The following is a 27,597-nucleotide window of genomic DNA, read 5'->3' on the forward strand; positions in this document are numbered from 1 at the left end:
TGTAGTCAAAAGGTCAGTAGTGGCCTGACCTACATCACAGCATCTGCATTACTCCCCTCAGTGTGTCTCATCCCTAGGCATCTTATCATCTCACGTCCTCATGGGAAGCAGGGTGACGGCAACATAACAAGACGTTTTGAGAGCAAGAGAGACCACGGTCATGTGACTTTTATTACAGAATATTGTTTACAATTGTTCTATTAGTAGTAGTTGTTAATCTCTTAATGTGCCTAATTTATCAGTTACACTTTATGGTATGTATGTATGTACATATGTATGTATGTATGTATAGGAAAGAACCTAATATGTATAGGGTTCCATACTGTCCCTGGTTTCAGGCACCCACTGGGGGTGTTGGAGTGTGTCCCCTGTGGAGAAGGGGGACTGCTGTAGTATGAAGCTGAGACCAAGCCTCAGGTGTTTATTGGGCAAGCCCAAGAAGATAGGAGCTCTTGGCTAAATGACCTGTACTCAGAAAAGCACTAAAGAACACAAAGATAAACTCTGTAGTTCAAGAGGTGACCAGTCCATGACTTTCTAACGGAACCTGGTTTAGATTTTATAGTGCATGAAAAAGATCAAAGATGAGGGGTAATACCAATTGTGTTTTTTTTCCCAAAACCAGTTCAGCAGTTATTTACCTTTCAAGCAATTAACATAATTACCATTATGCTAAAAAGTAATTTTGGAAAGTTCTGCCCTGAGCTCTTATGACTCCATGGGGACAGTTTTAGTTGGGACTTATCTTTTTGATGGAAGCCTAATTGCAATTTTGGCTTTGTGCACACAAACAGAAGCAGCTAATTGTTTAGGCAAATAGCAGATTAATTTAAATATGCATCCCTAATAAAACAAAAATGGTATCCATTATGGTCCTTGTTCCCATGACGAGGAATATAAATACTCTGTGCAAGTACCATTAGGCGGAGGTCTTAAGGATTGTCGACATTATTTCACAGTGGTAGCACTTTCCTGATACTGAGTAATCTTTACAAAAGCTAACATAAATCAGTTTAAACTCATTTAGATCCCATTTCCACTATGTGCAGTTTCATTACCACACTCTGGCTGGCCTCCTTTGGGAGGGGGGAGGGGTGTGCTGCAAACTGGCATAGGTGCCCATCCACAGCTGCTGAGCAGGCTTTATGTCTCCTCAGAAGACTGGCCGTCGTTACTCATGTCATTGTTAATGACCGTTCCTAGACCAGGGTGGACTCAGAGTTCCTTCAGCCCTGCTGCCGCACGTCTAGGTGGAGGGTCCTGAGCCAGGGAGCAGGTGGGACTGCCAAGCCAACTCCTGTCTGCTCGCGCCGATGGCCTGCACTCGTTGTGTTCCTCTGGGGTTTTCAAGAGACCCTTTTTCTTCTTTTGTCTGTATCCTTTTAATGTTTCTCATGACTGAAGCAGTGTTGTTGGCATCCCAGCACTAGCTCAGAATCAAACATCTTTTATCCAGCTTTTGAGGTTTAGTCAGGGAGAAAGAAAGACAACTGCTCTCCTCTCCGTTTTACCATTGTGGGCAAATGGGGGCTGTGAGCTCTGGCATTTCAGGATTGTGCCTCGTTCAGGGAGCGATGGCAGTGATCTGCTCCTTAAGGCACTAGGAAGGAACTACATTGTTTGCATTTGCTGAGAAACTTTCTCGTGCAGGATGAACGTAGCGGACACTTGGGGTGTCTGCTTGCTTGGTGGTCCCTCCCACCCCCTCGAGAGGCGGGCCTGTTTGTGGCATTTGAGTTAGTCTTTTGGCCTCGGTTGGACAAAGATGGGGACTCCATGCTGAGGGCGGCTGATCATGGACTGGGATGAGCTGATTGGGCCTCAGACTTCCCATCTCATTTGTGGGCTTGGAGTAGAAGACTTCGTGGAGTGGGAAAGAGAGAAAGCTGGCTTGTAGAACAAGAGGAAAATGAAACAACAGTTTCAGAGAGAAACAGAGGCACACAGAAGTCATCCCCTGCCTTGGTTCTGCATATCCTCTTAGTTCCTGGTTCTGACCCCTTAAAATCTCCGGCTCCACTTCCTGCCCTTGGGTTCTGTGAAATAGCCTCGTTCCTTTCCAGTCAGTTTGCCTTTACACTTAAGCCAGTTTCAGTGAATTTCTGTTTCTTACAACCGAATGTTCCCTTACTAAAACATAAGGCAAGCATTCAGCAAGCCTTTATTGATGTTTAGTCACATTTAGTGCTCCAAATTCACTGACATAGGCAACATGGAAGAAAAAGGGCATAATCCTAACTTCATGAGTCCACACACTATCAAGGGCCCAATCCATATGATTGTTGCATCTGCAATATGATAAAACTTGGTCTTTAAAATAAATTTACATCAGAATAAAAAAATAATCACATATTTGAGAAGTTTATTTGACTCTGACAGACATTGACCACTACTTTCTTAATGTCATTAAATGGATGTGGACCCAGTTCAACTTGAAATATCTGGAAAAGTTAGCTGCTCCTTTTTTGGAGATCTTAAAATAGTGACAGCATGACAAAAAGTTAAGCTTGTGCTTTGTATATATCTCTGTTATATGTTATGTTTTATTATATTTTAATTATCAAAGTGTTCATGTTCCTCTCCTATGTGAGTCTTGTGAGAACAAGGGTCATATCCTTTCTGTGTGCCCCCAAACGAGATGCTTGATAGATGCCACTAGAACGTCAGCTCCATGCAATGCAATCAATGATTTTTGGTTTTACTTTGTCTTGTGCACTGCAGCTTCCCCAGTGCCTCTGCAGGGACTGGCCCAAAGCAGGGATCAACAAATATTTGTTGAATGTATTGTTGCATTGATTCCTTTTGGCAAAATGTTGGTTAACATGGATGATAATCAGCTACAATATTATAAAACATTCTTATAATTCAAGTGTTAACTGTCCAAGTCCCTGCAGTTTTGAGGTTGTAGAAGTAGCCATGGTATAACTATTAATTAGTAGATTGACTGTTTATTATTAGCTTTTGCTTGACATCCCTCCCTGTTAGCTGCTGTGTCTGTTCCTGCCCACCTTGCCCATGTGTTTTTGGGTCAGATATCCAACAGTGGAGTTGCAATGTGAAATTCTTAAATCTTGCAGCTTTTGTAAGGTTTGCAGTGTTAAAAGTGTTATTGGAAGAGCAGTAGAAGTAGTAATTACATGGGTAAATATAATAGGTTTTTTTTCTTATTTAAGTCTCTTTAAAAGATAATTGCCTGCTTATGTAAAAATAATAACAATGTATGTTGGGTTTATAACATATGTAGAAATGAAAAGTATGACAACAAAAGGCTGGGAGGGAGGAAATGGAAGTATGTTGCTGTAAAGTTCTCCTACTGTATGTGAAGTGGTGTCCTATCACTTGAAGGTGTAGATTGATGTATGTTAGCAACCACTAAAATAACACAACAAAGAGTTCTGGCCAATAAGCCAACAAAGGAATTTAAATGGAATAAACACATACTCAATCTAAAAGAAGGCAGTAAAAAGGAAAGAGGAGCAAAGAACTAATGGGACAAATAGAAAACAAATAAAGTGATAGATTAAACCCATTCTTACCAATAATCTTATTAAAGATAGTCTAAATATGCCAATGAAAGGCAGGACCAACTATAAGCTGTCTACAAGAAACCTATTTTAAGTATAATTTCACAAGGTAAAGTGAAAGGACAGAAAAATATATATCATGCTAACACTCATCAAAAGAAAGCTGGAGTGGCTCTATCAGTATCAGACAAGTAGATTTCAGGGCAAACAATATAACAAGGGATAAAGAGGGACAGGCGTTCCATGTTATAAAGGGTCACTTCGTCAAGAAGACATAGCAGTCCTAAATGTTTATACACCGAACAGTGATCTCAGTGGACCATGTAAATAATAGTGGCACCATTGACAAGCAAGGGTCTGACCAAGTTACACACTTACCAGTTGAACTAGAGGAAATTGACAATGATCATGGCACAACAGGCATTCAGAAGAGGAGGATGTGACCATTAAATTGATGGAACCCTGAAGTATATTGTTCAAAAAGACACTTCTTAGGAGAGCTCTGTGAAACTCAGCTTTGTGGTGAGGGGTATTTAATTGGATACACTTCTGTTGGAAAAATGATGCCCAAAAAAACAATACTTGATTAATAATGAAAAATGTGTTTATAGATAAACTCCATGTGTGCTTAGAGTGCGCTGTGGTTGAATAACTTACACACTTGGCAGAACATGGAGTTTACAGCAGTTACTCATTGAACTCACAGTTATTTTGTGCACTTTTAAATGCAACTACTCATCTGTACTTTTCTAGCTAAATCCCAGCCCAGCCTCATCACATACCAAGTAGCTTCGGACCAGTTGTTCAACCACTCAGAGTTTCTGTTTCTTTTGTAAAATGAAGATAATGATCCTCTTTCCTCCCAAGATGGAAGTGAGCACTCAATGAGGGGAGACAAATGAAAGTATCTGAACACTTGAAAGCTCTATGCAAATGGAAATTTTATTTCTCTTTATTGTTTACTGTGATGTGTCCAAACAAATGCATTGCAGAAGTATTTGGAAGAGGCGCATCTTGGAATGTGCCTATCGCCTATTTAATGTGTAGAGCCAGTGGCATTTTCTGCTGCATATCTGTTTCTTCTGGATCAGAATGGAAAGAATTTGCCAGAATATTTGCCAGGGGAATGAATATGTTGTGGAACCGTTTGCGATTTGCTCATCCCTCAGGTTTATCATACTTCTTAGTACACTGTGTTTTACATCTGAAGCAACATTTAACTTTAAGAAAGCTTTGCTTTTGTTTGTGATCACCTACTTAGCCTACTGACAGTTTGAAAGTCTTGCAGAGCAGCCCAAATATATTATTTTCTTCTGACTCTCTATATTTATTTAGTGCTGAATGATACTTACAGTAAGATCCTAAGTGCAGAGCATGTACTCTTTAAAGACAAAGTACAAGGCAAGCAAAAAGAAAGATGGGGAGATGGTTTGCAAGGAGGAGAAAAGCAAAAGGCTTTATCAGTTTTAGGTAATACAAGGTTATAGAATATAGGACTGGATTTATGGGTGAGAGGAAATTAGCATTATTAATAGATCAAATATGCTTTGTAACACAGCAGGCACTATAGAATACACAAAAAGGTAAAAATGGTTGGTCTCTCTCTAGTGTTTTGTATGGTTTATCTCCTTTAATATGTGCAGTAGGTAATGTTTAGTTTTACAGGTGAGGAAATAGATCCACAGCTTAAAGTAACTTGCCCAAGACTTTCAGTTAGCAAGTGGTGGTGCTAACTGAACTCAAATAACCACAGACTGTGTTATCTCCACACACTATTTTTCAGTGAATTTGGAAAAATAAAAACAGTTGGAAATGGAATAGGAGATTATTCAGCAAGATGTAGAACTATTTTGGAGGGTAAATCTTTGATGGGAAAGAAGTAGCTTAGTATATAGGAATGATAAAGAGAAATTATATGGTGAGAAAAGAAGAATCAGTGGCATTCCAAATACAAAAAAGTTTATATTTCTGATAGAAAAGTGTGTAAGTTCTTGTAGATGATTGGTTCTCAGACTCGAATGCACATGCCCAGAGTTGCTTGCCCAAGAATCTGCATTTCTAACATGCCCCCAGGTGATGGTGCTGTGGCTAGTCCGGGGACGACACCTGAGCATCACTGCTGTAGACAAGTCAAGAAAGGTGGGGGCGTGGCCAGCAGGTCTATGATAAATTCATATGGGTAGCAGTGTTCAGGGGGCTAGGAGAAGGGTGTAGAGGTAAATCAGGGTTTTTAACAAGTGGGGTAGTCAAGCTCGTGTTTTAGAACTATGTAAAATAAAGCACCAGGCTAACTGGCTAGAAGAGGGTAGTGGTGAGGAAGGATGTAAAATACTTATAAGAACCTCTTACAGTGTAAGTCAATGGCTGATTTCAGATACTGCTAGCATCTGGATCAGTGCCTGGTATATAACACATGCTCAGTAATTGTTTGTTGCATGTGATCTTGTGTCTCTTAGAATAGCTATCATCAAAAATGAGAGAACAAATGCTGGTAAGGATGTGGAGAAAAGGGAACCCTTGTGCGCTATTAGTGGAAATAGCCACTAAACTGTTACAGCCCCTATGGAAAACAGTTTGGAGGTTCCTCAAAAAATTAAAAATAGAACTACTATATAGCCCAGCAATTCCACTTCTGGGTATCTATATATCCAAAGGAAAAAATCAACCTTCCAAAGAGATACAGGCTTTCCCCGTGTTCTTTGTAGCATTAGTCACAATAGCCAAGACATGGAAACAACCTAAACATAGGTGAACAAATGAATGAATAAAGAAAATATGGCATAAGTATAAATGGAATGTGATTCGGCCATTAAAAAGAGTAAGGAAATCCTGCCATTTGGAACAATATGGATGAACCTTGAGGGCATTATGCTAAGTGAAATAAGTCAGAGAAAGACAGATGCTGTATGAACTCACTTATATGTGGAGTCTAAAATAAAACCAAATGCATAGAAACAGGTCAGATTTGTGGTTGCTGGGATTGAAAAATTGGGTGAAAGTGGTCAAAATGGTACAAATTTCCAGATAAATAAGTTCTAGGGATATACTTTACAACATCATGATTATAGTTCACATTACTGTATTGCATATTTTTAAATTGCTGTGAGTAGATCTTAAACATTCTCATTATAAGGAAAATGAAATTTTAATTGTAAGATGATATGAATGTTAATTATTGAGGTAATTATTTCATAAGATATACATATATTGAATCATGTTGCACACCTTAAGCTTTTACAGTGTTATATGTCAATTATATTTTAATAAAACTGTAAATTATTTGTGGCATAAATGGATAATTAGGAGAATGAATTAAGAATTCTGTATGTTAAAACTACTCAGTAATCACCAACCAGCTTCTCAGACCACAAAGATATGAAACTAGAAATAAATTACACAAAGAAAACAAAAAAGCCCACAAACACATGGAGGCTTAACAACATTCTCCTAAATAATCAATGGATCAATGACCAAATAAAAACAGAAATCAAGCAGTATATGGAGGCAAATGATAACAATAACTCAACACTGCAAAATCTGTGGGACCCAGCAAAGGCTGTGCTAAGAGGGAAGTATATTGCAATACAGGCTTACCTCAGGAAAGAAGAACAATCCCATATGAACAGTCTATTAATTAACTAACAATTAATGAAACTAGAAAAAAAAGAACAAACGAGGTCCAAAGTCAGTAGGAGGGACATAATAAAGATTAGAGCATAAACAAAAAAAAAGTGAGAATAATAAAACAATAGAAAGAATCAATGAAAGCAGGAGCTGGTTCTTTGAGAAAATAAACAAAATAGATAAACCCCTAGCCAGACTTACCAAGAAAAAAAGAGTCTACACACATAAACAGAATCAGAAATAAGAAAGGAAAAATCACCATGGACACCACAGAAATACAAAGAATTAGGAGAGAATACTATGAAAAATTATTTGCTAACAAATTGAATAATATAGAAGAAATGGACAACTTTCTAGAAAAATACAACCTTCCAAGGCTGACCCAGAAGAAACAGAAAAACTGAACAGACCAATTACTAGCAATGAAATTGAATTGGTAATCAAAAAACTACCTAAGAACAAAACCCCTGTACCAGATGGCTTCACTGCTGAATTTTATCAGACATTTAGTGAAGACTTAATGCCCAACCTCCTTGAAGTTTTCCAAAAAGTAGAACAGGAGGGAATACTCCAAACTCATTCTATGAGGCCAGCATCACTCTATTACCAAAACCAGACAAAAACACCACAAAAAAAGAAAATTACAGACCAATATCCCTGATGAACATAGATGAAAAAATACTCAACAAAATTCTAGCAAACCAAATTCAAAAATACATCAGAAAGGTTCATCCATCATGATCAAGTAGAATTTATTTCAGAGATGCAAGAATGGTATAATATTCATAAATCCATCAATATCATCCACCACATAAACAAAAAGGACAAAAACCACATGATCATCTCCATAGATGCTGAAAAAGCATTCAACAAAATTCAATATCCATTCATGATAAAAACTCTCAACAAAATGGGTCTAGAGGGCAAGTACCTCAACATAATAAAGGCCATATATGACAAACCCACAGCCAACATCATACTTAATAGCAAGAAGCTGAAAGCCTTTTCTTTAACATCAGGAACAAGACAAGGATACCTACTCTCCCTGCTTTTATTCAACGTAGTACTGGAGGTCCTAGCCACGGCAATCAGACCTCACAAAGAAGTAAAAGGCATCCAAATTGGTAAGGAAGAAGCCAAACTGTCACTGCTTGCAGATGACATGATATTGTACACAAAAAACCCTAAAGAATCCACTCAAAAACTACTAGAACTAATATCGGAATTCAGCAAAGTTGCAGGGTACAAAATTAATACACAGAAATCTGTTGCATTCGTATACACTAATGATGAACTGGCAGAAAGAGAAATCAGGAAAACAATTCCATTCACAATTGCATCAAAAAGAATAAAATACCTAGGAATAAACCTAACCAAGGAAGTGAAAGACCTGTACTCTGAAAACTACAAGACACTCATGAGAGAAATTGAAGAAGATACCAATAAATGGAAACACATCCCATGCTCATGGATAGGAAGAATTAATATTGTCAAAATGTCCATCCTGCCTAAAGCAATCTATGCATTCAATGCAATCCCTATCAAAATACCAACAGCATTCTTCAACGAACTAGAGCAAATAGCTCTAAAATTCATATGGAACCACAAAAGACCTCGACTAGCCAAAGCAATCCTGAGAAGGAAGAATAAAGTTGGGGGGATTACACTCCCCAATTTCAAGCTCTACTACAAAGCCATAGTAATCAAGACAATTTGGTACTGGCACAAGAACAGACCCATAGATCAATGGAACTGAATAGAGAGCCCAGATATAAACCCAAGCATATGCATTCAATTAACATATGATAAAGGAGCCATGGATATACAATGGGGAATGACAGCCTCTTCAACAACTGGCAAAAGTGGACAGTTACATGTAAGAGAATGAAACTGGATTATTGTCTACTCCATACACAAAAGTAAACTCAAAATGGATGAAAGACCTGAATGTAAGTCATGAAACCATAAAATTCTTAGAAGGAAACATAGGAAAAACTCTCTTGAATATAAACATGAGCAACTTTTTTCTGAACATATCTCCTTGGGCAAGGGAAACAAAAGCAAAAGTGAACAAATGGGACTACATCAAGCTAAAAAGCTTCTATACAGCAAAGGACACCATCAGTAGAACAAAAAGGCATCCTACAGTATGGGAGAATATGTTTGTAAATGACATATCCGACAAGGTGTTAACATCCAAAATATATAAAGAACTCACATGCCTCAACACCCAAAAAGCAAATAACCCTATTAAAAAATAGGTGGAGGATATGAACAGACAATTTTCCAAAGAAATTCAGATGGTCAACAGGCACATGAAAAGATGCTCCAGATCACTAATTAACAGGGAAATGCATATTAAAACCATAATGAAATATCACCTCACACCAGTTAGGACAGCCAATATCGAAAAGACTAGAAACAACAAATGCTGGCAAGGATGTGGAGAAAGGGGAACCCTCCTATACTGCTGGTGGGAATGTAAATTAGTTCAACCACTGTGGAAAGCAATATGGAGGTTCCTCAAAAAACTAAAAATAGAAATACCATTTGACCCAGGAATTCCACTCCTAGGAATTTACCCAAAGAAAACAAGATCTCAGATTCAGAAAGACATATGCAACCCTCTGTATATTGCAGCACTATTTACAATAGCCAAGATATGGAAGCAACCTAAGTGTGCATCAGTAGATAAATAGGTAAAGAAGATGTGGTACACAATACACAATGGAATACTATTCAGCATTAAGAAGAAAACAAATCCTACCATTTGCAACAACATGCATGGAGCTAAAGGGTATTATGCTCAGTGAAATAAGCCAGGCAGAGAAAGACAAGTGCCAAATGACTTCCATCATTTGTGGAGTATAACAACAAAGCAAAACTGAAGGAACAAAACAGCATCAAACTCACAGACTCCAAGAAGGGACTAGTGGTTACCAAAGGGGAGGGGTGGGGGAGGGTGAGTGGGGAGGCAGGGAGAAGGGAACTGAGGGGTATTATGATTGGTACACATGGTATGGAATGGGTCACGGGGAAGACAGTGTAGCACAGAGAAGACAAGTAGTGACTCTGTGACATCTTACTACACTGATGGACAGTGACCTAAATGGGTTATGGCGGGGACTTGATCATATGGGTAAATGTAGTATCCACAATATTTTCCTTTGAAACCTTCATAAGATTGTATATCAATGATACCTTAATAAAATAAATAAATAAGCAAACAAACAAACTACTCAGTAAGTAATATAGGTCCTCCCGTTTTTCTTAGGTCTCATAAAAACTTTAAAAATTTTATATTTTTGGTAAAGGTAATTTTGCAGGAAATTTCAGAATATACAAGGGAATATACAGTACATTTCCTTTCTATTCTTGGCTTTTCCCATTGGCTTCTTTCCTTAAAGGCCAATCATTAACAGTTTCTTGTCTATCCTTCTAGGATAGTCTATGTATACATTTGTGTATGTGTGTGTCTGTAAATTTTTTTTTAAACGGAAGTAGTGTCGCATACTATAACTATTTGGCCTTTACTTTTCTCATTTAACAGTTTATTTTGTTGGTCATTTCATACAAGACTGACTCACTCCTTTTTAACTGCTCATTTTATTTAAATGCCAAACTATGGAAGTACCACTATTTAAGTAGTTCTCTATTGGTGGACATTTAGTTAGCTCCAATCTTTTGACATAATTAAAAACATTAGTGTCTTTTCTATATAAGTTCGTAATTTGGAAAATATTGTCAAATTGCTTCCAGAGTTGGATAAATGAGTTTGCATTCCCACCAACAATTCAAGAGGCAGTGTATTTCCTCATAACCTCCACAACAAAATGTTTAATGAAATTTTTTCTTTGTCAGTTTCATTGATGAAAAATAGTATCCTATTGCAGTTTTAATTTTCATTTTTCTAATTGTGAGTAAATTTTTACAATTCTATTATATTTTATGCCAGTTACATTTCTTTTCCTGTAAACAGTGTGCATCATGTCCTTTGCTCATTTTCCTTATTGCTTTTTTTTCTTATTGAGTCTTAGAAGCTTTTTATATATTAAGAAAATTGGCCCTTTGTTACATGTGATGTGAATATTTGATGTGAAAATCTGAGATCAAATTTTTCACCAACTTAATCATTTGTCTTTTAATTTTCTTTATTGTGCATGATTATTTTATAATTGTGCACATTAGTGAATTTTATAAATTACCCACATTGTTCTTTTTTTCCTACATAGGATTTCTTAATATTTGGGATCTAAGGACTGGAAAGTATCCTATTCATCGTTTTGAGCATGATGCAAGAATACAAGCACTAGCTCTCAGCCAGGAAGATGCAACGGTTGCCACAGCTTCTGCTTTTGATGTTGTAATGTTGTATCCCAATGAAGAGGGATATTGGCAAATAGCTGCAGAATTTGAAGTTCAGAAACTGGTGAGCTTTTTCGTCCAGTCATCTTATTTCTCATTTTAGAATCTCTGGGTCTAATACAAAGAGGTAGTAATGATATTGGCAGCTCCCATTCACCCAGAGCTTCCTGTGGGCCTTATACCCATAAATATCATAACAGCCTTGTAAAACAGGTACTGTTTTCTCCAATCACCAAGAAGCCAGTAGAGTTTTAAAGTAGTGAATTGACTTGCCCAAGGTCTCAAGGTCAAGAAGTTATGCTTCTAACCTGAGGGCTGACTTCAGAGCTAGAATTTCTCATCACTGTGGTCTGCAGCCTCCTCACAGTAACAGGATGTTCACCCCTAAAAATCTGAGATCAGTTTCTGGCCTAATGCATAAGTGAAAATGAGATCAGTGGTATCATCCAGGTCCATATGCGAAGGAAGATTTCCATCCCACACTTCCTTCTTCCCAAGATTTTCTCACCTGAGTGAAAATAGATTTAAGTCAGTGTTACTTGGGTAGCAGTGTTCCAGGATGTCATGTGTGAAGTTCCGCCAACCTTAAGAGTTCTTTGCTTAGAGCTTATTTCTGACTTCAGTTGTACATGAGCCTCTCCATTTGTATGATGGGAGACAATTTGGTGGTAAAAAGGAAGAGCTTAAATCTGTCTGTATTGAATTTAGATTTAATTTAAACAAACTTGATTTTTGGCACAGGTAGGAGAGTGAACAGAAAAGCCAACATTGAATAAAAAATTGATGGCCTGACCTGGAACAAATCCTATTGCTCTCCCTTTTTCCTGGTGAAAATCTTGTTAGACTTGAATAACTAAAAAGCCATGGCATCACTATCTCATCTCCATAAGCACCTTGTCCCTTTAATGATCATCCTCTGCAGTTTGGGTGTAATGTCCCCCACGACTGCCTGATGCTGTCGTTTTCTCTTGGGGTTTTGTTAGAAAAATGTGAAAGTACCTTTTTTCTGTTTATTTTGAGAACTACCATAGTGCCTATTATTGGCCTCTGACTAAAGAACACTGTAGAGCAGCAATAATTATATAAACTCAGTTACTTAAAGTGTGAAACCCTCTATAAAGTGCAAATCCTGCCTTGGCAATAAGGTGGCATCCGGGCACTGACTGGAGGCTTTTTGAAGTAGTTGACAGCTCCCAGCAAATGGCACAACCACAGTCAACCTGAGATTCTTGGTCTGTCAGAAATGCAACGTAAGGTGAAATTAAATAGCTAGACTAAGGATGTTGATTTTAGGAAAATAAATGATTTTTAGAACGGGGGAGAGGACAGGCAAGTAACTGCTTTTGGAAGCATGTGTTGTAACAACAAGTTAGGTATTATTTCTCACCCTGGATAAGGGGTTGCCACAGAATGCACTGTCACTGGAAAAGACCCCCAGGCCCACAGAGCTGGCCCATTTTTGTCTTCCCCAGATAGGCTCCCTGAATCACCATGGCAGTGTGCCTAGGTTTGTAATACTGGCCTAGAACATCTGTCCTTTGTGATGGGCCTTCAGCTCTGGATGTGGGGCCGCCACTCACACTATTGGGCTGGAGGATTAGCAGAGTCACCGGATGTTTACTTCCTTTCAGTGTCCCCTGGGCAATCCTCAGGATTCAGGGTTTTGAACACATTTCGCATATTGTCAGGGCAATGCTGCCCTTTTATACCATGGGTTTTCATAATTACACAGTGTGGCTCACCTTCTGCCTTTGTGCCCTCAGAATTTATTCAAGGAAGTGAAAGCCTGGTGTAAATTGTACCTGGGGGAAATGTGCCATTATGAGCACAGAGAAGCACATCACCCCTGAAGGGAGCTCCTCAGCCCGTGCAGGCGGGAGGAGGGGGTTGCCATGACGCACTCAGGAGTGCTGTGGCAGTGTGAAAAGGCTTGGAGCGACCTTCCTGCCCTCGCATGGCACTGAAACCAGGGGAAAGCAGATGATTCAGATACTCTCAAAGACCATTCTGCAACACATTTTTGATATTCACCCAAATGTTAAAATGTAATTTTTGCTGATTTGGAACTGAATAGATTTAATTTTATTTATTCAGATTCTTATTAAAAAAAAACTTTTAATTTTTGAATGGCATTGTACCCTCATGGTGGAGAATTTAAGACACACTAAAGTTTACAGCGAGAAGTCTCCCTTCCACCCCATTCCACAACTCATTTCCCTCCTCGAAGGCAGCTATCGAGAGAAGATTTATGCATGTACAAGCCGAGTCCTTGGCCGTCATATGCTTCCTCTGCTCCAGCATCATGTTTGTCAGCACACTGTGAACCCTGTTACCTTGCTTCCTTGCTTTTTACCCCCAGTTTCATCTTGGAGGTGATCCCATTTCATCTGTTTATAAAGAATGTCATTATGCTTTTTTCTGTGACCACATGGTATTCCGATGCATAGATGTGCTGTAAGTTATTTCATTAGCCCCTTAGTAATGTGTATTTAAGTTTTTCCAGTTTTTAGATATGACAGAATAGTGCTATAGCAAATAACCTTGTGCACAGTCATTTTGCATGTATGTATTTGTAAGTAAATTACAAATTTGTAAGTAAATTCCCAGAAGTGACTTGCCTGGTTGGAGTATCTGTGCATTTGACATTTTGGTGAGTGTTGTCAGATTTCCCTCCATAAAAGTTGGACCAGACTACATCCCACCAACTATAAGTGGGATCCATAAATGTGGTGGCTCCCCCTCCACTTTCAGCTGAGTTTCTTACCAAAACGAATTGATCTTTACTGATGTAACAATTGAAAATGGTATCTCCATAATTTTTACCTTGTATTTCTCTTATTAAGAGCATATTGTGTTTCTTTTTCAATGAACATCTTCATTTGTTTAAGAACTGTTTCATTTCCTGTGTACTGTCCCTTTGGCCATCTTTTTCTCTTGGGGTGCGGGTCTTCTCATCGCTGTGTAGGAGAAACTGTGTATTTCTGATCAAGTCAGGAGGAGAACTGTAGGTGAGACTTGAAAGACTAAAACAACTCTTATCCTTTAACAGGTTGACTACCTTGAAATAGTTCCAGATACCGGAAGGTACCCTGTGGCAGTAGCCACTGCTGGAGATCTGGTATATCTGCTAAAAGCTGAAGACTCTGCCAGAACCCTCCATTATGTCTACGGCCAGCCTGTCACATGTCTAGATGTCTCAGCCAACCAGGCTGCTTTTGGTGTGAAGAGTCTGGGATGGGTGTACGAAGGAAACAAGGTACAAAAATAGCAAGATGTATGATTAACAAAAAAGAGCACAGGTTTTATTTTTTAGAAGGGAATTAAGAAGTTAAAGCTCTCTGATTTTTAAAAAATGTATTCCGGCAATATATATTCAGCATGGTAAAAAAATTTAGTGCTTCAAAAGGTTATAGAGCCCTTTTCTTTTGTCCTCCCATTCTCCAGTCCCACTCCACAGAATAAACTATTAACCTTTTTTAAGTATCCATCTAGAAAATGCATAAATAGGTACATCTGTACACTAAAAGCATATCTTTGTAGAAATGAACTCACAGTATATGTACTCTTCGGGACCCAACATTTGTATTCAGTAATGTACCTTGGAGATATCCCATGTCAGCATATGCCAAGCTCCTTCTCCTAGGATTCCAGTGTATGCTTACAACCATAGTCTGTTTAACCATCTCCTTACTGGTGGGCATTTAGGTTGCTTTCACTGTTCAGACTATTCTAGACAATGCTACAATGTATATTGCAACTTGTGAAAGTCCTTGCATAGTCTATCTCTAGGATAAATTCCTGGCAATTATGTAGCTTGATCAGAGGGTGTATGTGCTTAAGATGTTGATGGACATTGCCAAATTGCCCTCTAAGAAGTTTGCACCAAAATTTACATTCTCACTAGTTCATAAACATGCCTTTTGATACACTCTTTGAGCCAGAAGCAGGAAGACCAGTTTTTAATTGAAATTCTTTGCACGATGACTAAATTTTATCACTGTCTAACATCTTACTATCCTGACTGTAGGCCAAGTACTTAGTCCTAAAGCTGATTTATAAAACTCTCTTTCTATTCCAGTAGAGTCAGGAGAAAGGGATAATGTTTTCTTTTGTCCTATTTTTCTTCCAATTTGCCTGCTCTTGACCCTTCTGGCAGTGGGTGTAATCCCCTGCGAGGGAACTTCTCTGAGCCAGCAGCACCTCTGATGACATCCTTCTCCTAAGGGAAGAGGCCCTTTTCCTCGCAGCAGTACTGTGAACTGGCGAAGAGCCAGGCTCTGGACACACAAACAGGTCCAGTCCCAGCCTTACTGTCTACTGTCCTGTATGACCTTAAGCAAGTTGCTTAACCTCCTTTATGTCCAGTTTTCTCATTTGTAAAAGGGAATTCATCAAAGTACCTACTTCATACAACTGTAGGATTAAATAAAAACATGTATGTAAAGCTTTAAGTGTAGTGCCTGGCATGCAATAGTTAACCATCACTTTGTGCTTCCTGTTGGTTTCTACCACTGCTGTTTGATTCTGGCCTCTGGTTGTGCATTTTACCTTTTGTTTCTCCTACGTATAGTCACCTGTAAAGCCAAATCCCATTCATCTAGGTGTTCACTGGTTTTGCAATTTAGTAAGTGCTCAAAGAATTGAAGCACCCTAGATTCCAATTAAATATTCTTCATCCAGGAAGATAGATAGAGTAGCAGGAAATTCGTGTGGCTTTTTGTACTCTGGCTGTGAGAAGGAACTCCGTCTGTGCACAAGCTGGTCTGTTGTGTTGGAGCATATTCAGCATATTGTAGCTGGAGAGTCTGTGATGATATAACTCCTTGTGTTGTGCCTTCCTGGGAAGTGGGGGAAAGGGGCAGCAGCTGGTTTCCTAAGGCAGTTTCCTCTCTTGGTCTTTGAAAAAAGTTCCTTTTCTGATCCCTGGTGAGCTCATTTGTTGAGAGAAGGGAGACTATTTGCAATCTAATTTTTCATCCCTCATGCCTTCAGGTTCTGGTTATCTCATTTTTTTCTCAAGTTCTCAGTATAGTGAGATGATAGTTATTTTTAGTACTAGGCTGGTTTAAATTTTTCATATTTTTAATAAATTTTTCATCTGGCAGGTGCTGTTTCTCTTTGACTTATCTGTGACTTTATTTCTATAGTGATATAATCATAGTGGATATATTTGGGAAAGAAGTTAAAGGGGAGTTCAATGCAAAATCAGACTGGGATCATCCTTTAGATACTGATGTAAATAGGTGCTTTTTGGATGCCTCTCAAAATTTCTAACCCAACTAAAAGTATTCATTTTAAGAATCAGCTGATTAATAGATTAATTTTTATGAAAATTCATTTGTAAAAGTTTGTAGCCCCTCAAATAACTTGCTACTTGGTATTTTCCATTGGTATTTTAAAACTAAGAGTGGAAGCAGGGGATTTTATTTTATTTTATTTTATTTTTTATTGAAGTATAGTTGATATACAGTATTATATTTAACTATAGGTTCTTACTGTGTTTCCTTTCATTATTTCTTTAATGTATGTTTGTGTACACAGGGATCTGTATAATAATAACAACTATGGATATTTAGGACATCACACAGAACAGAAATTTTTAAATGAGATGCTCACTTTGTAATATCAAAGGCATGAAAGAAAAAAACCAGATAATTTATGCCTTCTTTTAATTAACCATTTAGGTGCTTGAAGGGAAAAAAAGTGGAAGTGAATTTGCTACAAGAATGTTCTTTAAGCATCTCTTTGAAATCTGACAGTAACATTTAGTCATCCAGATATTTTGCGAGCATGACACCAAACCTTCAAACACTTACAAGGGTGGATGGCTGTGGTCGTTAGTAGGTGCTGATGGTAACTTTGCCTTGAGATGTTTCTCCAACATGAACATGAGGAAAGCCAACCTTTATCTGAAACTTCCCTTATTTTTGCAGAGGCAGGATTTTCCACTGATTGCGTCTGATGGACTTTCTGTTTCCTCAGAAAAACCTGCATTTTTAAGAAATGCAATTGTCTTATAACATTATTGTATGAATTAAGTCAGGTCATGGTGGTTCTGTGAGATTTTAGTATCATCCCGCTCTCCTGTAACGTACTGTCGTAATTCTCAAATAGTCTCACATAGCACTTAGTGTCCCTGGCCTCAGGAATACCATGCTTTGACCATATCTATGCTTTGCCTGGCAGCATATGTCCCAGCACATTTTATTACATTTTGTTAGGTTGGTGTGAGACTATTAGGAGTAGGGTTTGCCTGGAGGTACATTCACATGGGGGAGTTTGTGTCTGTGCCTCTGGTCTGTATATTTAGGATTCAGATGAAGCCTTTATGAGAACAGAAAGTTTGATTTCTTTGTACATGATACAGAACTATTGTTCAGCTCTTGTCCGTTATTAATTAACTATGGTAAAAGCAGACAGTGAAGTCCACATGTTGATACAGAATTTGAGTCAGGAACCAAAATTTCCCTAACCTGTGGAAGTGTTCCAGAGGTGGTATTTTTGTTTAGTTGGAGAATATCCTCACACCACATGATGATCACATTAGTATTTTATAGGCACCACAGCTGTCTGAGCATCAGGTAGTAATGGTTCAAATTCATCCATTCATATATCTGGCCAGCCCGCCCATTATGTATTTATCTCAGATAGTCACAGGACACCTGTTGTGTTCCTGGCATGGGAATGTTCAAACAGCATTCTGCACAGATTTCAACAAACTGGTACTTGTCAAGTAATGTAACTCTGTTAATAAACATAGTTTTCCAAGGAAATGAAACCAAGTAATATTGCAAAGATATATTTAATCTTTAGAAAAGGCTTGAAATACAGCTGGTAGTTCAATTATTTCCAAGGGTAGGAAGGTAGAAGGATCAGAGAGAGAGAATGGGAGTGCTCGGGTACATCTCGTTTGCCTGTGGTCCAGGGGTTCCCAGCCTTTTGGATTGCAGAGGTCAGAATTAGGGGCCACACTTGGGTTTGCCAGCATTTTCTTTGGCCAAGAAAAAAATGGCTATATTATCATTTTTCACTCTTTTTTAAAAGATCAGACCTTTAAACATCTTTAAGGGAAGAAAAATAGAATATTTTACTAGGTAGTGCATTCACCTGATTCAGAAATCAGAAGATATGAAAGGGAGGGTGTGTGGTTAAGACAATGTCTGCCTATTCCTTGGACCTGCCAGCCAGTTTCCTTCCCTGGAGCCAGGTCCATGGTGCCACTTTCTTGTGCATCCTTCCAGAGAGACTTTAGGCATATGTAAGCAAATGACTGATACATGCCCTCAATCCCCTCTTTTTAAAAAATATAAATGTTAAAATACTATGTTATTGTTCAGTACCTTGCTTTTCTTGCAACAAAATCTTTTGGAGATCATTTCATCATTTCTATGACATAATAAGGAACTGCCTGGTGCTTTTGTATTTGTGACTTTATGGTATTATACCTGATGGATGTACCTGAATTAATTCAGCTTGCCCCTGTTGGTGGCTGTTCGATTGCTGCCAGTCTGTCACTATTATGAACAATTATTGGTCCATGTGAATATATTTGTAGGATTTCTCCTCAAAGTAGACTTGCTGGGTCAAAGGCATCTGTGTCTTCATAACTGCAGTAGCCATTGTCCTGTGTTGAAGGTGTCTCTTGAGGTGGTGGATGGCAGCACACCCCAGGCCCCCAGCAGGTCTTTGACATCTTTTCTCTCACAAGCTTTACGTACAACTAAGATCACAATCATATGAGGCCAGAGGGATATACAGAGATCGGTCTGGTGCTGCATCTCATTTAAATTATTTTGCAGAGATACTTAAATTATCTCTGCTTTTGGGATGAATAACTGTTCTTCTGGAATCATGTGGCTTTACCTAGATGCACCAGGGCCGGCAGCCCTCTCAGGCCACTGTTTCAGTGGAAGGAGCTATGGCATGTGCCAAGCACCGATGTGTGACCCCTCTCGGCTAATGTAGCACCATTCACGAGCAAGTCCATCGTTCTTTTAAAGATGGTAAGCTGACTTGCCTCTTTTCTCCTCTGTGAAATGAGGATTGGATCCATGACCTTTGGGTTCCTGCCCAACACCCACATTCTTAATTCTCTTGAGTAAGTGATCAGGTGGTTCAAACTTTTTCTGTTGCCCATGGAGTTGTGTTGAGCTGATCTGCCACTGGAGTCTTCTGGGTAGCTGATGGCTCCTGAAATGTGTTGAGGAATCTATTGCTTTGCTGTTTCTTTGATGAGCTCTTCTAAGGGACCTCATTGTTGTTGACAGAGATGATTGGGAATTCATCGAGGCCTGTGTCTTGCTGGGCAATAAGTATGTGGTGAGAAGGTCTGCTCAAAGATCTTCCACTTCAGATGAGAACAGATTCTTAGCTTTGGTATTGCATTCTTGGGTTTCCAAACTTTGGTAGCATAAGTGACCTTCGAGGTTGCCATTGCTCAGTGGCATAGGATTGTAAAATAAAATAAATATAATAAACATCTGAAAACATCTCCTCATGCTGCAGTGCAAACCTCACTGTCAACTCTGTTAATGTAGCCCTTTGTGTCCAAACGTCCCTTTAAAATTTGTTTTCATGTCTCGTATTTCCTGACTCTGTCAAAACTACTTCCATCCATGAAAATATACTTATGATACCATATCATCTTTATTAATTCTTTTGTTGCTTGAATTAAATTTTGCTCTCAGAGGTAGTGGGTTAAAAGAATTGCCTTATTTAAGAGCATTATGTTGACAATGAGTCTCATGTCTCATAAAGGAAGAGAGAGACCCACTTAGGGCTCTTAGCATCATTCTCTGTATTTGGACATATTTCCTAATTTAGTTCTGAAGTACTTGGCATTGACGGCAGACTGCATGAAGCAGCACGTGCTGCACATCCTAATCAGGGAGATGTGAGCGAAGTGATCCAGACGGCTGGAATGTGTTTGACAAGGACGTTTGCCTGGCGCTGCTGCCTCAGCTGACATCACGCTGGAAAATAATGGCTAACGTCTCTTATGATAATCATTCCCTATACACGGACGTGAAAAAACTCTGGATTGGTTGCTTGCACTCGTCAAAAGATGAAATATCTGTCTGGGAGGGCCTTTTGGAATCAAACACAGTGGTTGTGGATTCCAGCTCCATTCTCCCATACCTACCCCAGAGTAAGAAATCCATCTTTTCTTTTGCTCAAGGTTCCATTCCAGAGGAGAATAAAAAATTGGCATTTTATAAGCAGTATGACTAATTTAAAATTGAAAGTTCACAAAGTAAATGTCTATTTTCCTTTTCACTTTCACCCCAAACCTTAAAAAAATTTTTTACATACTTTCTTCTTGGAGAAGTTCAGGAAGGTAGCTCTTGGAGACTGGTTTTCTGGGTTCTTGCGTGATGCTGACAAGCACGAAGGTCCATCTCTGTTGCTAAGGTGGTTGTGACGGTTAATAACTACTTATCAAACACATACTATGTGCTAGATTTCTGATTGGCACTGTAAATACATAGAGACGAATCTAACGTGGCATCTGCCTCAGGGCTTACAGCCTTGTGGGCTGTAACAGCAGCTTAGCAATATAAAGTGATTTCCTCTGCCTCCACGTTGATGGATGTGAGGCCATAGGGAGACCTTCACAACGAATTTGCTGAATTCCAGAATGATGAACGGTATACAGATAAATAGATAAGGATTGAACATTCGAATTTGTTTTGTATGAGCTTTATATTAATATGGTATCGGCGATATATTGTTTGTGTATTGTTAATAAAAATAAATAAAATTCTCCTCACATGTTGTGAAAATAATGATGCACCTCCATGGAGCACTAGGGTTCCTCCAAACACAGCAAAAAACCTCTGGCTTACAGGCCTTTGAGAGCCCAACCATGAATCATATTCTTTACAACCATGGTGAGCGAGTCTGCGAAAAGTATTTCTTGGAGTGTTGTTGCTCCTCATAGAAGCTAAGAGTGCTTTAGAATCTCTAGCCATCCTGAACTGCTCCTGGGAGGGAACAATGAAATTACAGAAAATAAATACAAGGCAAAGTATTTTCAACAGCAGTCAAGGTAGTGGGTTAACCACTGGGGACCGAGCAAAGGTTTTGGAGTCAGATAACCCTTAGGCGAGTTACCAGCATGCTCAGATTCCTATTCAGAAATGGGGGTATTGCTGGGAAAGGAAGGTAAAGTGCTTTGCATGTGTCTGGTGCTCAGCACTTGTTAGGTTCCTTCTTCACCCTCCCCATCCCCACCTACCTTGCGGTCAAGTTGGAAATCATCAGGAAAGCCTGGGCCAGGTGGAAGTCCAAACAGAGGCAAGGGAGTTTCTGGGGTGGTGGGGAGAATCAGTTAGGGTGAGCCAGGCTGGCTGAAACTGGTACCCAGGGGCTTAGTGTGGGACCTGTGCTAAGCCATGTTTGCCATGATAGCAGTCCAGAGTTCTTAACAAGATTCATTTTTTCAAGTACTGTTCTGATAGGGTGCTTTTGGGATGGAAAGGAACAGGTCAGTTTAGCTTCTTGCAGAACTAATGCATTGAGTTAATGTGAACACTGAGTCACTACTGTTTTCACTAGAGCAGAAGCAAAAAGATCCAGTAGTGCCCCTCTTGATTTTCATTAACTGAAAAACACGCTGACTTTTAACCCTAATAAGCCAAGTTGCTGCTTGGGCCATATTTACTCCAAGATGCATCTGGCAGGAAGAAACCAAAGCCATACCTGCTGTAATGCAAAGATCAGCTCCAAGTTCATACTCCCCCATGGCGTGGAATGGTAAACCTGGATAGAAGTTCCGCATAAATAAGGAAAGCTAGTAGAAAAATTAGGCCCTAAATAAAATTCTAAGCTTAATTCAAAAGGCACTGATCATCCTATTCAATCAGAGCCCTGGCCATCTGCTGAGGATGGTGGGTACAGCCCTCATGCTGGCTTTCAGCCTGGCCTTCAAGACCCAGAGCAGTCAGGCTCCTGACCTCCATCCCTCGCCCCTTGCTCCAGCCAGCCAGCAAACCCAGAGTATGCCACATTGATTCCTAACTAGCAGCAGCATTCCGTCTTCCCCTGCTGTCTCCCTATATCCTTTCAGGAAAAGGGCATCTATACCTCCTTCATCAGAAGGAGCCACCTGCCCTAGCTCTCAGTGAACATCCCCCTTCTCTGACCCTTACTGTACTCCCTCTAAATCTCACATTTTGATACTGTTACTGCCCAGCACTACTCTTAACCAGACTGGTGTCACCTGGGAGGCAGGAAGTGAGTATTTATAGCCAAGCAGCACTTCTTCAATGGTGGAAATTTGTTTTTGGCTTGGGAGACAACATATGGTAGTGCAGGGGTTCTCAGATGCCAGGGGCATTAGAAAAATACAGACCTCTGCACCCTACCCGCAAGGTTTCTGATTCCATGAGTCTGGAGTGCAGCCTAAGAATTTGCATAACTAACAAGTGCTGCAGATGCTGCAGGTCCTGAGCCACACCTGGAGCACCCTGGGGTGCAGGTTTCAAGAGCATGGGCCTGGAGGCCCACCCACTTGAGTTTGAACCTGGTTGTAGAACTTCATAATTGTAAGTGGTTTGATTTCCCTACACCTGTTTCCTCATAGGTAAAGTTAATAAAATCAAGATACCCACCTTACAGAATGCTGGGGATCAGGTGAGAGATTGTGTCATAGCAGTGTTTTGTACATAAGAGAACACTATAAATATTACCCATTATTAGTAACCATTTGTGCCAGGAAACTGGGAAAGGTGCTGTGATGTGGTAGCAAACAATGACATAGGAATGAGACTAGCTGGGCTCTGCCTATTGCATCCTCAGCTACCCGTTACCTGTGTGATTTGGAGTAACTTATTTAAAATTATTTAACCCTCAGTTTCTTTATGCATAAAATGTAGATAGTAGTGTTTGTCTTCCTCTTGGTGGTCATGATAATCAAATGGAATGATATTCTGAAAGGATTTGTGTAGAAGGAATATTCTGATTATTATACTAATATTTATAGTGTTCCTTACGTGTGAAACACTGCTAGGCTCATGTCTGTCAGTATAGTTGTGTACCATACAGTGTTGTTGAGGGTCATTATGCCCTCACAGTGCTTAAGGGAGCCCTGGGGTGGACTATTTGCCCTACACCAAAGGCCTGAGTATTCACTGCAATTTTTCACTCTTCTCTGTCAGCTGTCGTTCATTTCAGAGATCTGATTTTAGCCACATTCTGCCTGTCTACTCACTTCTAAGCCTTTATCCAGTCTAACTTGGGGCCAAACTGGAAGTTGCCAGGCTAGTCAAATAAAAATCGAAAACCACACCAGTGTGATAGCCTGAATTTCATGTACAGTGTTGAGGCTGTATGTTTACTGATATCGTGATATGATGACTATCTCACTTGTAATCTCACATTAAAAAATAATGTCCAAGTTGCCTTTAATTTTGAAGAATTCATTTCATAGATTGCAGCCTCCATAGTCCTGTGTAAAATAGATGTAATAATAACTCTCTCTCTCATGGAAACCATGATAAGTTCTGTGTGATTAATATTGGTGAAGTGCTTTGAAACTGTCATGCTCTTTATCACATGAGGCCTGGTGAGAGCATGAAAGAGAGTGTGAGGATGTCAGCTTTCAGTTCTGTGCTTGCACGGTAGTTGTAATCTCCTCATTGGACTAAATCCTCTGACAGGGAACATTTCCTGTTCATTTCATGTACCCCTCCACCAGTTCTTTGTGGCCCCAGTCGTCCTTATTCTAACACAAGGACAGAGATCGTCTACAGTGATCCCTAAAGAAAAGCAGTCATTCCACAAAGCAGACCTGTGTTCCTTTGTGACTTCCAGCACCTACAGACGTGTGAGGGAGCAAGTGGGCGAGTGAAATTTGGGTTATGTTTGCTGCATTTTCCCCCTGTGTGCTGTTGCTCTCTGGGTCCTTTTCAGGCTCAGGTCACAATAGGTGTTGGTTTGGCCTCACTCTGGTTCTTTTCAGACATCTGCCCCATCCTGCAGCCCCCATTTGGCAGCCCACAGTGACTGGCAGTGCCTTCCCGGGCAGAGCCCAGTCCTGGAGCGGTGGGGCTTGCAGGTGCGCTGGCAGGTGGCAGCGGGAGCACACGGGCCTTGCCTGCCCAGCGCCTTGGCGACACTCAGCAACACTGTCCCAGCCCTGAAATAGCTTGGCCTCGTGGGCTTGTCACTCCAATTAAAACTTAAACATGAAAGCAGCTTGGGCTGCTTCTCCCTTTGTGCTGCACTGGAGTGTGGACTGTGCCAGAAGCATGTCTTGGAAACTGGTTAGGGGTGTTGCATTTCAGGGATCTGTGCTCATGTCAGGGGTCCACTTCCTCAAGCTTCGCCTCTCGCTGGTCGCTGCTGCTAAGTGCACCTGAGAGGCAAGTTTTTGTTTGCCAACAGAAAGTCACCTCTGAGACGGTAGCGAAAGTTGTTCTCCGCGTGTTCACAGATAGGCCGTGTTACCAAGCCTCATGCTCTGACCGATCTCTGGCAAGGACTTACAAAATAGTCTCTCTGGCTGACTGTCAAAAATTACATCATATCGGAGTAAACTGCTTTTAAATCAGACATCCATTATTCATGTATATTAACTGCTTTTTTATTTTTTTATTGGCTGTTTTGTGTATGATTTACTCTTTTCTTACTAGCTCCCCCCTCCCTCCCCAATTGTCTGTCTTTCTCATCATTTTTTTAAATGTTAGCTCATCTGTGAATTTATAGAGGCTGTTCACTTAGCTTTGTACGGGAACATCAATATGCAGACCCTGCATTTTTTGTAGTAAAATTTTTTACCACATTTTTGTGGGTCATATTTATGTTGGGTCAGAACAGCAACTTGGGTTGCTTACATGAGTAAATTCTACCCCAGAGACTGGGATCTTTTTCTTTTGTGTCTTTTATTTTTTAAAAATCAGCATTATTAGTCTGCTGTTAAAGATCTGTGTTGAATAAAACAGAACCTCCTACTTTTGAAACGTCTAAATACGTTGCTGTTGGTACAAAAGCAAATTGACCTAATGTGTTCATTTGTATACATGGAGCTTATCTTTATTCTAAGGGTGGTGTGTCATTTGCCTGTAATCAATAGGTACAGGCAGAGATGTGTAACATTTATTCATTCTTCCACCAAATACATACTGATTCCCTTCTATGGGCCAAACACAGTACAGGAAGGATCTGTCTGACCCAAACCGTCATACCAGAGGGTCCCCTGTGCACCTGGTGTCTTTGTGGCCGGGGTACATTGCCTTGATTTGTGGTACTGATTGTTTGGAATAATAAGGACTAGAAACAGTTTGTTCTGTTTATTTAACTCCAAATCAGCATCACTATTGCAACATATAGTTGATATTTGTATACTTTCATGAACATTTATCGAAATTTTTGCTTACTGTTTCTTCAACCATCTGACCTTTTTTATGAAATGACTACTTTCCATCTTCCAAAAGTAAGTTCTTTAGAAGTTCCTTTAGCAGGGATCTTTTAGCCACAAGTGTTCTCTGTGTTTTTATCCAAAAAGCCTTTATTTCACCCCATTCTAAGGGAGTCGTGCTAGGGCTTTTTAATCCAGGTTGACTCTTATTTTCTCTCAGCCCATTGAATAGATCATTGGTTTCGGCCTCCGTAGGTGCCACTGAGAAGCTGGCTGTCAGTCTGATTGTCGTTCCCTTTTAGGACTCTGCTTTTGGCTGCTTTCAAGGTGTCTTCCTTGTCTTTAATTTTCTGTGGTTTCACTCTCATGCCTCTGGGTGCGGATTTAGTTTTGTTTATCCTGTTTGAGGTTTCTTATTCTCCCTTCCTTTCAGCTGTAGAAAGTTCTCAGCCATCACTGAAATTTCCCTCTCGCTCATTCTCTCTGTCCTTTCTGTCTGGGACTCAGGCTAGATGTATATTAGACCAGTTTGTTCTCTCTTCTTTGCTATTCACACCCATTCATATTTCCCATCTCTGTCTCTCCGTGTTGCATTCTGAATGATTTCCCCTGGTCTGCTTCCAGTTCACAAAAATTTTCTCTCAGGCTCTAATTACTTGTTTAACTCATCCATTGACTTTTTAGTTTCTAGAAATTCTATTTGTTCTGCATTTCAAGGCTGCCTAATCGGTTTTCTGCTTTGGGCCTCTTCCCCTCTTTTATTTTTGTAAACGTTTTCAGCATGCATATCTTGTATTCTTTATCTGATAAATATGATATCCTTGAAAGTCTAATTCTTCTGTTTGTTTCTGTCTCTCACTTATGATGAGTTGTTTCTTTCTGTATTTGGGTTTGAGGGGTGGGGTGCTCCTATTTGGCTGATCCTGATTTGTAGGTCTCCTAAGGGGGTCTTCCTCCTGAGAAGATTCTGCCAGGTACAGGAGGCATGTTACCAGCCTGAAAATACCTTAATTACTAGGCATGGGGTTTTTGGGCCTTGCAGGTAGTGTGAATTGAAACTCTGAACCTGGGTGAAGGCAGGTGTGTGGCTGCAGACCCCTGGGCACACACCGTCCATTCTGAGCTGAATCTGAGGCCGATGTGTTCCCAGAAAGGCATTCTTTGCCAATGGATAGGTTTTTTTTCTAGTTCGCTTTTTACTGTGTATACGTAGTTGTACAGGGGCCCTGGCTTTAGGCAGACATCTCAGTTCTGAGTTTTCACTTGGTGCTGCCAGAAACTTCACCTCCTATTTCCCAAGTTCTCCAGGCTCCTGTCATTGGCAGATGGCCCCACAGCAGCCCCTTGCCTTTCTGGTTTTAGGGCTATCTTAATTTTTAGCTTCTCAGAATGTCCTAATTTCTTAGGAGGTACACAGAACATTTGAAGGAATTTTTGATAGACTCAATCTTATCCAGCATTTTTAGTGTTTGTAAACAGGAGGGTTCTTCACACATTCTAGTTTGCTGCATTGTCCAAGGTGGGACCTTAGGCTTGGATACAGTTTGCGTGTTCTAGAGTCTAGATATTGTGGGAGACAGATCTGTTGAACCTCCTTTTATTTTGATTAGGATGAAGTGGTTCTTGCCAGCAGCAAGATTAGACATCCGAAATCGTGGAATGTGTTAAGCAAAGAAAGGAGTATCCAAATATCTCTCATGTACCAGGCTGGGGTGAGCTCTGGAT

At 39.8% G+C, this 27,597-nt stretch overlaps 1 protein-coding gene across 2 annotated transcripts in view; it reads left to right on the plus strand.

The window, feature by feature from the left end:
• The window catches only part of FBXW8 (F-box and WD repeat domain containing 8), a 116,350-nt gene that overhangs the window by 65,971 nt on the left and 22,782 nt on the right, over positions 1-27,597 (plus strand). For both annotated transcript variants that reach the window (XM_036993202.2, XM_017660889.3), the window contains exons 6-7: positions 11,381-11,577; positions 14,563-14,769. In XM_036993202.2, coding sequence (XP_036849097.2) covers positions 11,381-11,577; positions 14,563-14,769 — 404 coding nt within the window. The remainder of the gene's footprint in view (positions 1-11,380; positions 11,578-14,562; positions 14,770-27,597) is intronic.

The sequence above is a fragment of the Manis javanica genome, chromosome 15 (assembly GCF_040802235.1).
Source record: "Manis javanica isolate MJ-LG chromosome 15, MJ_LKY, whole genome shotgun sequence".
NCBI lineage: Eukaryota > Metazoa > Chordata > Mammalia > Pholidota > Manidae > Manis > Manis javanica.